General features: G+C 66.6%; 1 protein-coding gene across 1 annotated transcript; it reads right to left on the reverse strand.

Annotated features, from left to right (window-relative positions):
• Nucleotides 1-1662: 1662 nt before the first annotated feature.
• LOC133099985 (basic proline-rich protein-like) lies at nt 1663-8575 on the reverse strand. Its single transcript, XM_061203812.1, has 14 exons — nt 8411-8575; nt 8193-8363; nt 7466-7704; nt 7178-7371; nt 6862-7018; nt 6114-6385; nt 5788-5970; nt 5545-5688; nt 4833-5038; nt 4152-4171; nt 3668-4017; nt 2628-2802; nt 1962-2127; nt 1663-1743 (listed from the first exon to the last, which is right to left on the reverse strand). The coding sequence occupies exons 1-14, from the start codon at nt 8573-8575 to the stop codon at nt 1663-1665; spliced, it is 2523 nt and encodes an 840-aa protein (XP_061059795.1).
• Between the last annotated feature and the right edge of the window lie 3541 nt (nt 8576-12116).

Consider the following 12116-nt stretch of genomic DNA (forward strand, 5'->3'; position numbering starts at 1 on the left):
GGGCAAGGCTGCCAGCGAGGGAGATGATCCAGCACATGGGGGCCATTCAGGCCCCGGGGCAGACAGGACGAGGCGGGGGACTCAGGTCAGTGGGCCCCCAGCTGCCACTTCACCCACTGCAGTTCATTTAGTAGCAGGTACAGGGGCGGCTCTGGCCCAGGCCTCCTGAGGCCTGAGCCGGAGCCTCGAGGGCCGGAGAACGGGCAAGAAGGCAGGCGCAGTGTGCGGGGAACCGCCGCAGGACGTCACCTGGGGGGAGCGGTGGCCACAGGGACAGGGTCCCAGGGAGATTTCTGCAGCAAGGAAGCTGCCGCGGGCCCAGCGGGCCACCATTCCCATGCGGCACTGCGGCCCAGGGGCTGGCGCAGGAGGGCCCCCAGTGAACTTGGTGACACTGGTGACACTTGGCCCTTACCGCCCGCCCCTGGGACTGGCACGGCAGACAGGACAGCACCCAGGGGAGTCAAGGGCACTGGCGAGACCAGACTAGGCGAGGGGGGCGGGGTGGCGTGAATGAGAGCTCTGGGGGGGCGGGAGGTCGGGGCGCAGGCAGGGGCGAGGAGCTGGAGCCTGGCGGCGAGCCGGGGGGGTCACTGGCCTCTGAGCCCGTGGCCAAGGCGGGCCTCTGCGGGCGGTGACGGAGCAGGGATCGGTCCGCGCTCAGACCGGAGACGAGGGTGAGTGTCCAGCCCGCTGCCCTCCCACCCCCTCGGCCACCTCTGCCCACTCAGCCAGCGCCTCCTCTGTCTGCCCACAGCCATGCCTCCAGTGGGTGTGGACGTGCCTGCCAGCCACGGAGGCCGGGCGCCGGGATGTGGGCAGAGGGACATGACACGGTCCGGCGTGACGGCGAGGACAGGCGGGACTCTGTCCGGCCTCCCTGGTGAGCGCAGGTACAGGCCAGGCCCCCCGGGCCAACCGACCCGCACCCAGCCCTCATGGCCGTCCTCTTTCCCGTAGAACATTCTTGGCTGGCCCCGCGGGGGAGCTGGAACACCCAGCATCTCTGTTCCTTTACTTTCCTGAAGGAGCCAATGCACTACTGCTGCTCTCTGGACCCCCAGAACCCTCAAGATGACAAGGTGGGCGGCCCCCTGCCACACACAGGGTGGGCAGGGTCGGGGGGCTCGGGGCCGAGAGCTGGGCACTCATTCTGTCCTGACCCGCAGAAATGGTGCTACCCAGCTCATGCCTGGGCCTTGGAACCCGGACTTCTTCAAGTCTTTCTAGCTCTAAGAATATGCTGCATTCTGGAACCACTACACACCCTGACTCAGGAATCAGCTCTGGAAGGTGGGCGCGGGCGCCCCTCCCAAAGCCCCCTGGCCGGACCACCCTGACCCGCCCTCACGTCCTGCCTCTGTCCGCAGGTTGAGCTAAAGGAACGGACGACCCACACCACCGGAAGGGCAGCACCACGGCGACACCCACCCCCGCCCGGCAACTCCATCTTTGCGGCTACCCCCTGCCGCGGCCCAGCGACCACCACCAGCCTCCCTCCCTCCTCTTCATCCTTTTCTCTGTCTTTTTTCTTCTCTTCTCTCCTCTGTCCTTTGCTCAGAAGACTCAGAGCGTCCAGAACCCCGTCTCCCCGTCCCTCCTGAATTAATTTGCACTAAGTCGTTTGCACTGGTTTGGGGTTCTGGAACAAGCCTGGGTCTCTCAGCGAGTGAGTGAGCTGCTGAGTGGCCCGGCCTCCTCGGCCTGCGTCCCCCCCAGCGCCCCCCTCTCATCCATCTCTGTCTGGGGGCGACTGGGAGGGGGCCCGAGTGTGTGGGGCCCCACCCTCCCCTCGCCTAGTCTGGACGCTCCGAACATCGGGAGCAAAGCTCGAAGCATTCCATTGTGTGTCTATCTCGCTCTGTGTCCCTCCCTGCCAGGGCCTCCCCAGAAGCCCTGGACTCATCAATAAACACAGTTACAGGAATTGGTCTCAGGGACTCTGGATTTGAGCTGTTTGCCTGAGGGGGGTGCGCCGTGGGCTGGGGGGGACAAGGGGCTGGGGTGGGGCCTGGGATGGGGAACATGAAAAGGCATATGGGCCACGAGGGGACGGACACAAAGGGTGGCGTGGCGGGTAATGCATGGGAAGGGGCGATGGGTGGGGAAGGATCACAGGGCGGGGGGCTGCGGACAGGAGGGGTGGGCAATGAAAGGGCCTGTGAGGTGGGACGGCAGAGGGCACTGAGACTTCCGGGTACAGGGCAGGCACCACGTGGGGACCGGGGCAGGGGCAGTGGGCTGTGGGACCCAGGGGTTCCCTGCAGGGAGACGTCGGGGTTGAGGGTGAGGAAGAGGCCCTGCCACATAAAGCCCCTCCTGCACACACATCAGCTAGGCCTCCCTAGGCCCCTGCCCCGGACCCCGAAGGCCTGGTCTAGGGGATTGGTTTCTAGAATTATCCTAGGGGAGTGGTCTTGACATGTGGCCTAGGCCGGCCACGCCCCTGGGAAGTCCACCGCCCTGCCACACTCATCCACAGCCCTGCAGGCCCTGAGTGCTGGGCTCGGGGCACAGAGGCATCCCTTCCCTTCACTCTGCCGTGGTGGAGTGGGGGGCGCAGGGGGGCAACAAGCGGGAGACCCCGGCGAGGGACAGAGCAGGGGCGCTGTGGGGCGAGCTCTCACTAGGCAGGCGACAGCGGGGAGGGGTAGAAAGGGGTGGGGGCAGAGGGGAGAGGGGGCCCACGGCCGGGATGGGAATCTTGCTGCTGAAGGCCCAGGGCCATGTCCTGCTGGCGTCTGGCCTGGGGTTTGCGCCCGGGGTGCAAGTGCAGCCCCCGCCTGTGTTCGTGGTTGGTGTCTGGGTACAAGGCAACAGCTGTCTGGTGACGCCCCTCTGCCTCTAACCCCCCCCCCCCAACCAGGCCTCCCAGCTCCTGGGCGCCAGGCGCGGCGCTGGGAACCCGAGGGAGCAGCCCTTGGAAACAGGGCTGGGTCCTTGACCCCTTCCCGTGTTCAGGGCAGTCAGGAAATGCCTTGCGGGCCAACTGACCGAGAGGAGATAGCAAAGGCCTGGGAGACCCCGAGCGTGTGCCTTTCCCAGCGTCCGGGCTGCGTGGCCCTTGGCTGCTCTGGCTCTGGCCCCACGAGCTCCCCCCCCACACGCACTCCCCATGGGTTCCATGTGTCTGGTCTCCTCTCTGGGGCCCAGCTCCCGCCTGATGGGAGACATGGGAATTCCAGGGCTAAGAAGGGGACGGTTCCAGGCCAGCAGGGCAGGTGGTCAGCAGGGATGCATTTATAGGAAGGCGTTTAATGAAGGCTAGCCCATGGCACCCTTGGGGGCTCCCCAGTGCCTCCTGCCCCCCACCCCCCTGGAGGCTTTCACAGGCCAGCGGGCAGCTCATGGGTGAGGCTACATCCATCTCCAGGCCCACGGCCCGCTGGACTTGCCCACATGGGTTTTGCCAGCAGGACAAAGAAACCCATCCTTCAGGTGTCACGAGTTAGAACTCCCCATGGCCTTTTTCACAAGCACCCGTCTCTCCTGGAGCTTTGCAAAGCTGGACCTCAGAAGACGAAAGCCCAGCTTCCCAGGGGATGGCGGTTGTGGGGTGGGCACCGCAGGGGGCCCGAGGGGCCCCGAGGGCAACCTGGCCGTGGGTGGGAGGAGAGAGACAGGCACTCTGGAAACCTCTTCCGGGCATGGGGAGGACTCTGCCTACTTCCAGGGGAGTGGGGCTTCCGAAGGCAGTGGGGCCAGGTCCTCGGGGGCTGCAGCCCCTCCTGGTCACACCTGCACTCCTGCTCTGGGCTTCCACCTGGAAACCCGAGGTTGACGTGGGGAAGTGGGTGCTTCTGGATTGGCATTAGGCCAGGGTAGGGGCTCCTCGCCACATCCACCTGGGGTAGGTGTCCAAGGCCCTCGGGCCCCTGCCTGACGCGGGCTGTGCCCGCCCGCCTGCCCCTCCACGTGCCCACGGCAGTGTCCACCCTGCTCTGCTTCCAGGGCCGGTTCCCTGGGCAGCGACCAGGAGGGGACCCACCTGGAGGGCTCTGGGTGGGTGTGGCCAGCCTGTGGGGAGGGCGGGGGTGGACCCAGAGCCCCGGCCCAGGTTGTGAGCCCTGCCCGGGCTGGGAAAACAGGGGCCAGCGCCCGCGGCAGAGCCCCTCCGTGGAGCTGGGGACCCCAGGTTGGAATGTGTTTACCTTTGGCCCAGCCCGACTTCCTGCTTTGAGAGAAGGGGCCCAGAGGGGGCTGTAAGGCAGGCCCGGGCCCCCCACCCAAAGGCGCTTTCAAAATGCCCCTGCGCTGAGTTAGTGTCACCAAGCAAACAGGGGCTTGAATTTCACTCCCAGCCTCAGCAGGGGCAGGGGTGGGGCAGTCACCTCCAGGGTCTTCACACCTGGACCCTCCCCAGCCGCGCTGCTCCGGAGGGTTTAGGCTGAGCAGCCACCAAATCTCTGGCCTGCGGAAAGCAGGACTTCACGTGTTTGTGTGCCCATGCATCTGTGTCCGTGTGTGTCCATGCATGCGTGCCTGTGTGTGTCTGTCTGTGTCCACACGTGTGTCCGTGTATCTGTATGTCCCTGTGTGTGTCCACGTGTCGTGTCTCCATGTATCTGTGCCCACACGTGTGTTCGTGTATCCATGTGTCTGTGTGTCCACATGTGTCTCCATGTACCTGTGTGTCCACGTATCTATGTGTCCACACGTGTGTCCCTGTGTGTGTGCATCTCAGAGTGTCCCCGTGAACCTGTGTGCAGTGGTCAGTCGCCCGGCTGTGTGCTCTCAGGCTGTGCAGGCCTGACTGGCTGCGTCTCCTGGGCGTGTGTCCGCAGGTGCGTGGCTATAGCTGTGAGTGAGGATCTCCACTCAGGGTCACTAACCCTGCCGGCCGTGCTGAAGGCATGGATGGGGGCCCTGTCCTGTTTGGGGGTGCTCTGCGGGGACTGCTGGCTTTTGTGTGGCCCTGGTTGCATGTGTGGGTTCGATCTGGGCCCGGATTTAATGACCTCGTGGCCCACCTTCAGGCAGGGATTGTGGAGGGATGGGGTCCGGCCCTCCCTGTAGCCCTGAATGGCGACAGAAAAAACTCCAACAGTACAAAGGAAATGACGTCCCTTAACCAGGCCCAGCGTGATGTTTGGGGTCAGCAGACACGCCCCCTGGGGAGTCTCAGTAAACAGGGCCAGGCCTGCCAGGGGGCCCCTCGCCCCACCCCAGGCTCCGGGCGGCACCTAGCGTAGGGCGCAGCGGGCAGGGGCCTGGGCTGAAGGCTCGCGGGGCGATGCCAACGGGGGAAGGGGGCCCAGGAGGCTCGGCTGCTGCTCGGGGCCGGGACCCCATCCCCAGCCTGGGCTTGGAACCCTTTCCTTCATCTCCCTCTTGTGTTCGGGGTCTCCCCGGGTGTTGTAACAACAAGGCCCCGAGCCAGGGGCCCCAGTAGGGATTGTGTGACCCCCCCCAAAAAGGGCAAACGGAAGGTTCTAGAAGGAGCGTGACCAGGTTGGGCCTCTCCTCGGGCTGTGGTGACCACACTGGGCCATAGCCCAGGCCACCGCGCCCACCTCCTCCTCCTGCCGCCTCCCTTCTCCGCACCTCTCCCAGCCTGCACCTGGTGACACGGCTGGCCCTTGGCCAGGGGTGAGGGGGACCAGCGGGCCCCTTCCTGGAAGCCCACCTGCAGGCCGGCTTGCTGGGAAGGGGCCCACTCCTCGGCGGCCCCCCCGCCCGAGCCGTTTCCTGGAAGCGGTCACTGTGGGTATTCTGTTCCTTGTCAGCAGCGTGTTGCATGAAGCAGACACTGCACTCCTTGTCCTCTGGGAGCCCGCGCTCCAGCACCGAACACCTGGCCGGACACAGGCGGGCAGCCTGGGCTGTGGGGAGCTGCGCGGGCCTGGGGCCGGACCAGCAAACAATCACGGCGCCAAGCGTGGGGCCCGTCCCGCTCCTGCCCAATGCCGCCACGTGCCCGGGCCTGGTGGGGCCCGTCCTGGGGGCCGGGAGGCCGCTGCGGGCGCAGAGCTGAGAAGGGGGCAGGGGCACCGGGGTCGGCAGGCCACGGGTTCCCACGCTCTGCAGAGACCCATCAGCACGCATGGAAGGCTGGCTGGGAGAGCCCGAGGGGGCGGAGGAGCGGGGTCAGGAAGCAGGGCAGGAGCGGTCACCCTGAGCCGGGTAGGAAGAGGCCCCCGGAGGGCGGGGGAGGAAGGGAAGGACGGCCGAGATGGGAAGAACGTGCCCTGGGACAAGGAATAGAAGGAGGGGGTTGGATGGTTGGCATGCCAGGAACAGGACGGCCACCAGCGCTGACGGGGACCTTGGGGACATCGAGTCGCCTGGGGGCCGGTCCCAGGCCTGGGCGAGCTGTGTGCCGGGGGGCTGCTGGCAGCACGCGGGCCACTGGGAGCACTTGGAACGCCGGGAGGCCTGGGCAGGGCTGCAGGACAGGGCTCGGGACACAGGTGGGGGAGCACGGATGCTCCCAAGGGATAGCGTAGGCTGTGGCCTCGGGGACCCATGACCGCCAGGGGGCCCCAGAAGATGGAGGAGTGGTCGACGGGGTTAAGGGGTGCTGGGGGACAGGGCCCTGGGGCCGCATATCTGAGGAGGGCTCAGGCCCAGGGCACAGGTCTCCTCCCCCCCACCCCACCCCGCCCTGTGCCACCTCTCACGTGTGGGCAGTGGGGTTGGATGGGACGTGCAGGAGACAAGGCCTAGGGGAAAAGCGGGGGCCCCTTGGGTTTATTCAGGTGGCTTTCAGATCCCGCCCCGTGCGTGGCGGGGCCCATGGGGTACAGAGCAGCACACACAGAGCCCCCGCCGTGCGCCCCATTGGTTGGCAGTGACATCACCCCTGTGTCAACACCAAGGAGTCGACAGCTTCCCGCCAGGCTTTATGGAGCGGGACCTGACCCGCCCAGGCCTCCACCCCACGCCCCACACACGGCCACACACTGGCCCACTGTTCTGGGGTCTGGGGGCCAAGGCCCCCCAAGGCATCCCGGCACCGCCTGCTCCTGCACCCACTCCACGGGCCTGGCCTCCACCTCCTCCTCCCTCTGGGAGAGGCCTGTGGATTTGGAGGGCACAGAGCCGCCTCTGGGATGGGTCTCAGGCCCAGCGCAGCAGAGCGGGCTCCTGTGGGTCCCTTCAAACATGGGCCAGGCCCCCACAGACCTCGGATAGGCCAGAAGGGGTCACCCCTTCCTGGCCCCAAGCACTGACAGACACCCATCCTGGGACTGTGGGCCATTGGTCAGAGGGGAGGGCAGCGAGATCCGCCATGGTGACACCCGGCCCACCCAGCCTCGTGACATCCCTGGAAGTGGCACCTCCGGGGCCCCCTCTGGGGTCGGGGAGGCTGGTCTGCTCCCTACGGCCAAGCCCCGCCAGCCCGCCGTCTCTCGGAAGTTGATGGGAGGTCTGGGGCGGAGGCAGGGCAACACATGGCTCGGGAACCTTGTTTCCTAGAACCTCTGCGTGCGATGGGGACCCCTCAACAGAGGGGCCCTCTGACTCTGCCAGGCTGTAGGGACCCCAGAAAGGCCCAGAGGCTGAGGCCTGGCATCGGGAACAGGCCGGACGTCCGATGTATGGCGCCTGCTCCCGGGGCCTGCCGGGGCGCACCCCCCTCCACGTCCCCTGCTGCCGCACTGCCGTGCCGGCCTGCTGGGGGCTCTGCTTTACAGTTTTTGCCCCCCTGAGGTTACTGTCTCTTTCCAAGAGGTTTCTGGGGCCCAGATGGGATGAGTTGGCCTAGAACGGCAAAGGAAGCCGGGCAGGAGGATGGGAGGGCCCTTCCTGGGCACTTTGGGATGCCCTGAGAGCCTATGGGTCACTGCATGCTGGTCTGGGACAGGCACCAGAGCCCCCAGCCTGGGGAGTTGGGGACAGACGGGTGGCGGGAGGGGGATGGAGGGACACTGAGAAGGTGGGAGGGACGAGAGAGGGTCCCTGTCCTCTGTCACCAAGGAAGGGGCTGGTGAAGGAGGGGACAGCCCATTGGGTGGCCAGGAGGGTCCCTGTCGCTCTCACCACCCAGGCCTGGCTCCACTTAGCTGCCTATATCCCCCTGCCTCTCTGCTGTGTCCCTCCCTCCCCACGGCCCTTTCTGGGACTGACCCCGTGCCTGGGCCTTACACCCCGACCCCATCTGTCCCTTCATCCCACTGCCGGCCTGGTGGGGGGCCGTGGGCCTGGAGCCTCTGCTCCCCGTTGGCCCATCCGAGGGTGAACGACCTCACCTGGGACGTGGGGCAGAGGGCATGTGTGCCAAGAGTGGCCCCCAAGGGACACGTGGCTGTTTGCAGTTCGGGAGGTGGCCGAGATAAAGCGGCTATTTTCCCAGTGGGCACAGAGCCAGAGGGGGCCGAGGGGCAGCCCCAGTCAAGGCCAGGCCGCTGCCTCAGGCTCCCCTGTGCAAGGAGCAGGGAGCACGGAGGGAGGGGGACAGTTACACAACCAGCCCTGCGCTGCTGCTGGCCCGGCCGCCGCCGGTGGGACCGGCCTGGCGCCCCTCCCCCTCCCCCATGAGCCAGCCCTCCCTCTGGTTCCCAAGACGCCCCCGCCCCGCAGGCGGCTGAGAGGGTCGCAGACTATTAGCCTCCCACATGTGGGAGCCTGTCATGCGACAACTTAATTAAGGACAAATTTCACGGGTCCTGGATCTGGGTGGGCACGGCCCCTGCCCAAAGGGGCTGCGACCCAGAGGTGGGGGAGCGGGAACGGATGGGGTGGAGTGGGAGGCTCGTGAACCACAGGAGGGAGGCTGGGACGCTGGGATTAAGGGCTGACATGACGTGCCTGTCACGGATAAGTGCTTACGGGGAGGAGGGGACGGTGGGGGCTGGGTGGGAAGGACAGCAGGACGGGGTCTGGAGGAAATGGAATTCACAGGGCCACCCCTGCCTGCTCCGCCGGCCTTGGAACCTCTTTGAGTGGCAAGAAGGCCTCGGGCCTGGAAACAGACCCCCACCCCTGCCTACCCTGGGCCTCCACGGGCATCGCACTGGGGCCCGAGAAGCCATGCAGACGTCCGTCCTGAGCTGGGTGTGGGGCCCAGCCGGGTAGGCCGGACGCCGCACTCAGCCCTCCCTGGGGAGCCCGGGGTCAGTAGGAAGAGGCCAGCCCGAGGGCCGCGGCCGCCCAGCCTGGAGCGAGCCCACGGGTCAGGACGGGCCCCAGACATCCCTGCTCCCCGGCCATCTGTCACGGAGCTGTCACCCAGGAACGTGCTCCAGACGTGCTCTCCCTCCGGATGAGGCCCCGTGCAGGCTCCGGCGCCCCGCCCCCGCCCGCCCGCCCCCCCCCCCCCATGCACACCCTCGGTCTGTGAACACGCTGCCCGAGCCGCCCCGGGGTGCCCCCTTCCCAGCCTGGGTCTGTGACCCTGCACTTATTGGGGACACGGGCCTCTGCACATCCGTTCTGACTTTTCCCCAAAGACACAAGCCGGCTCCAAGCGCCCCGGCCTCCTCCTTGCAGCCCCGTTTGTCCTCACTAGCTGCCTCAGGAAAGGGTGCTTCTCGGGCCTCAAGAGAAGGCCGCCCGTCCCGCCTTAGCCAACAGCAAATGGCCCATCCCGTCCAAAATGGCAGCAGGGGCTCTGAGGACGTGCCCACTGCACTGGGGGCCAGCCAGCCTGCACCCTGGGGAGAAGCCCTTCAGCTCTGCCTCTCCCGGGCCAGGTCCCCAGGGAGGGGAGGCCCAGGGCTGGTCCCGGAGAGCGGCTACCTCTCCCCAGGAACCCTGCCCAGAAACAAAGGAAGGCAGGGGAGAGGATGAAAGAGAGGCTGCAGGGGGCGCTGGGCAAAGTCCCAGAAGGAGGGATGTCCTTGGAAAGGGGAAGCCCCCAGCTGACCCTCAGCCCCCCGGGATTCGGCTCCTGGCCGACGGAGCCTGCCCACCTGCGGGCCTGCTGAGTGCGGTGTTGGTGGGCTTTGCTGTTTCCTCAACCTTCGCCCCTCGTGCACCACACACACACTCTCCCCGTTTTTTATTTTAACACGTGAGCTCGGCAGACAACCAGCGTGGGCAGCCTGACCCCCAGCAACTGCCGCCCCACAGCCAGGCCCCTGGGAGCATGCACTCAGCCTGCCCTGAGTCCTCTGTCCCTCCTGGATCGGCTCATTCCAGACTCTGGGTGCCCTGGGAGGGACAGGCCCAGCCCCTGTCCGCCCCCAGGGGCCACGGGCAGAGGTGCTGCCGGTGGTCTGGGGAAGCTTCCTGGAAGAGGGGCTTGAGGTCCCAATCTCAGGATGCTCTGGCCTCCAGCTGCCAGGAAGGGGTGTGCTCCGGCCAGGGGTCCCCTCCACCAGAATCACAAGCAGGCCTCAGGGAGACGCGTCTGTGCTCAGAGGGAGATCCTAGTGGAAACACGGGCCGCTCCCTTGAATTCCACAGAGAGCTGGGAGGGGTCGCTGAGCTCCCACAGACACTAAGGGGACCAGCAGGATGTGGGTGCAGCTGGCTCAGATCCCTCGGTCTCTACCACTCTCGGGCTTTGTGTGCACGTGTGGGTCGGGGGTGACAGGAGGTCGCCGAGGGCAGAATAGCCCACCCTCCATGGGGAGGACGTCCACCAGCAAGAAGACGGCCCTAGCATGTAAGATGGGCCTACGGGACAGATGCAAAGAAACAGGAGGAACCTTCTGGAAGGTGAAGGCTTCCGCAGCTGAGCAGGAAGAGGAGGGCGGGTCTCTGTGTAATCTCACCTCCCACCGCCCACTCCCCAGCCCAGGCAGAGTGGGCAGGCCGGAGGGGTGTGGAGCACACGGGCCCTGGTGTGCACCCCCCAGGCAAAGTCCTGGGCACTGACCTTGGAGCTCAAACAGGGCCGGCGGGGCCGGCGGGGCCGGGCCCACCCCGGGTGGACAGGGGGTCAGGGTCGGCACGCACGAAGTGGGGGAAAGGGCAGTGTGTTGCACTGGGGGCGGGCAGGCAGCCCCTTGGCCGCCTCACCCTTCCACGTCCTTCATGCCGCGTCCAGCCCAAGGGTCACTTTGGATGGGGTTGGGGTCTCCTGCTGCCCACATCCCCAGTGCAGGCCAGCTTCACAGTTTCATGGTGGTGCAGGTGTCCAGGGGGAACGGGGTTGGCCACCCCACTGGGTGCCCAGCCGGGAAGACCCTTTCTCTCTGAGGCTGCCCCGGCCCTGGGGGTGTCTCTGGGACCTGCTGTTCTGCTCACAGACCCCTCCCAGGGGCCCCCGGTTCCTTTTGGGCAGGGGGAGCCTTGCACCCAGATTTCCAGCTCCCTGCACCCCGGGGGCCGCTGCTGAGCCTGGGGTGGAGGGCAGGCACAGACGGGGCGTCTCCACGTAGCACCAGGGGCCACAGAGACCCCCTAAAAAGTGCTACCCCGGGCACCTTCCCAAGGGGATGCCGAGCCCAGGAGCAGGCCTGGGGCGGGCACGTGCTCCAAAGCCAGCTCCCTCTTCCTCCTGCCGGCCTGGCGAGGGGGAGAGAAGCAGGTGTGTGGGGTGGGCGAGGCGAACGCAGCCCTGCTTCTAGACACTGCTGGGACCACGGCAGAGCTACAAGCCCTCAGGCCGGCTGGGGCCTAGACGCACCCACAGGCTGACAGCCCAGGCCTTGCTCACGGCTTCCTGGGGGCCCACGGGTGCACCCGCCCTGTGGGCAGTGGTCAGCGTGCAGGTGGGAGAGAGCTTCCCCCAGCCCCCCGTGTCGCCCCCAGAGGTCATGGTCGGGCCTAGGCTCAAATGACCTCCAGAAAGTTTGGGGCTGGCTTTTGTTCCAAGAGGAGAAAGTGCCAGTTGCCTTAGAGGGGCTGTGCTTAGCGGGGACTATGGCACGGCGGGAAGCCCCCCAGAAAGCCCAGACGCTTCAGGTTCCAGGGCTCAGCGAGGGAGGGTCCCCTACCCCCTCCACTGCAAAGCTAAGAGCTGGTGTGGAAGTGGGGAGGGGCCTCGGCCCCCCAGAGCCCTGGGTGTGTAGGAGAAAGGCCGAGGGATCAGGCCGGGAATCCCCCCAGCCACCCCCAGCCTCCCCAGGCAGCCCCTGGGCCGTGAGACCAGCTGGGCCTGGCCCTGCCCTGGGAACAGGAAGGCCACCTCTTCCCCAGCGATTTCCCCTGCTCTGGGTGCCAACAGGGGTGCCCAGCCTCCAGAGACGTCTGGTCGGGGAAGACCCCGCCCCAGTGGGTCTTCT

This window comes from Eubalaena glacialis, chromosome 10 (assembly GCF_028564815.1).
Source record: "Eubalaena glacialis isolate mEubGla1 chromosome 10, mEubGla1.1.hap2.+ XY, whole genome shotgun sequence".
In the NCBI taxonomy this organism is placed as follows: Eukaryota; Metazoa; Chordata; class Mammalia; order Artiodactyla; family Balaenidae; genus Eubalaena; species Eubalaena glacialis.

Bases quoted from the DNA above. Each gene is read 5' to 3' on its own strand.
- LOC133099985 (XM_061203812.1), bottom strand. From the start codon at position 8,575: ATGACAGGCTCCCACATGTGGGAGGCTAATAGTCTGCGACCCTCTCAG. The intron at 6,386-6,861 runs GTCAGGTCCCGC...CCTGTCCTGCAG, and splicing joins TGGGGTGGAGGCCTGGGCGG to CCCTGCCCAGGCCTCCCGGC. The intron at 5,039-5,544 runs GTGCGGAGAAGG...GTACTGTTGGAG, and splicing joins CCAGGTGCAGGCTGGGAGAG to TTTTTTCTGTCGCCATTCAG.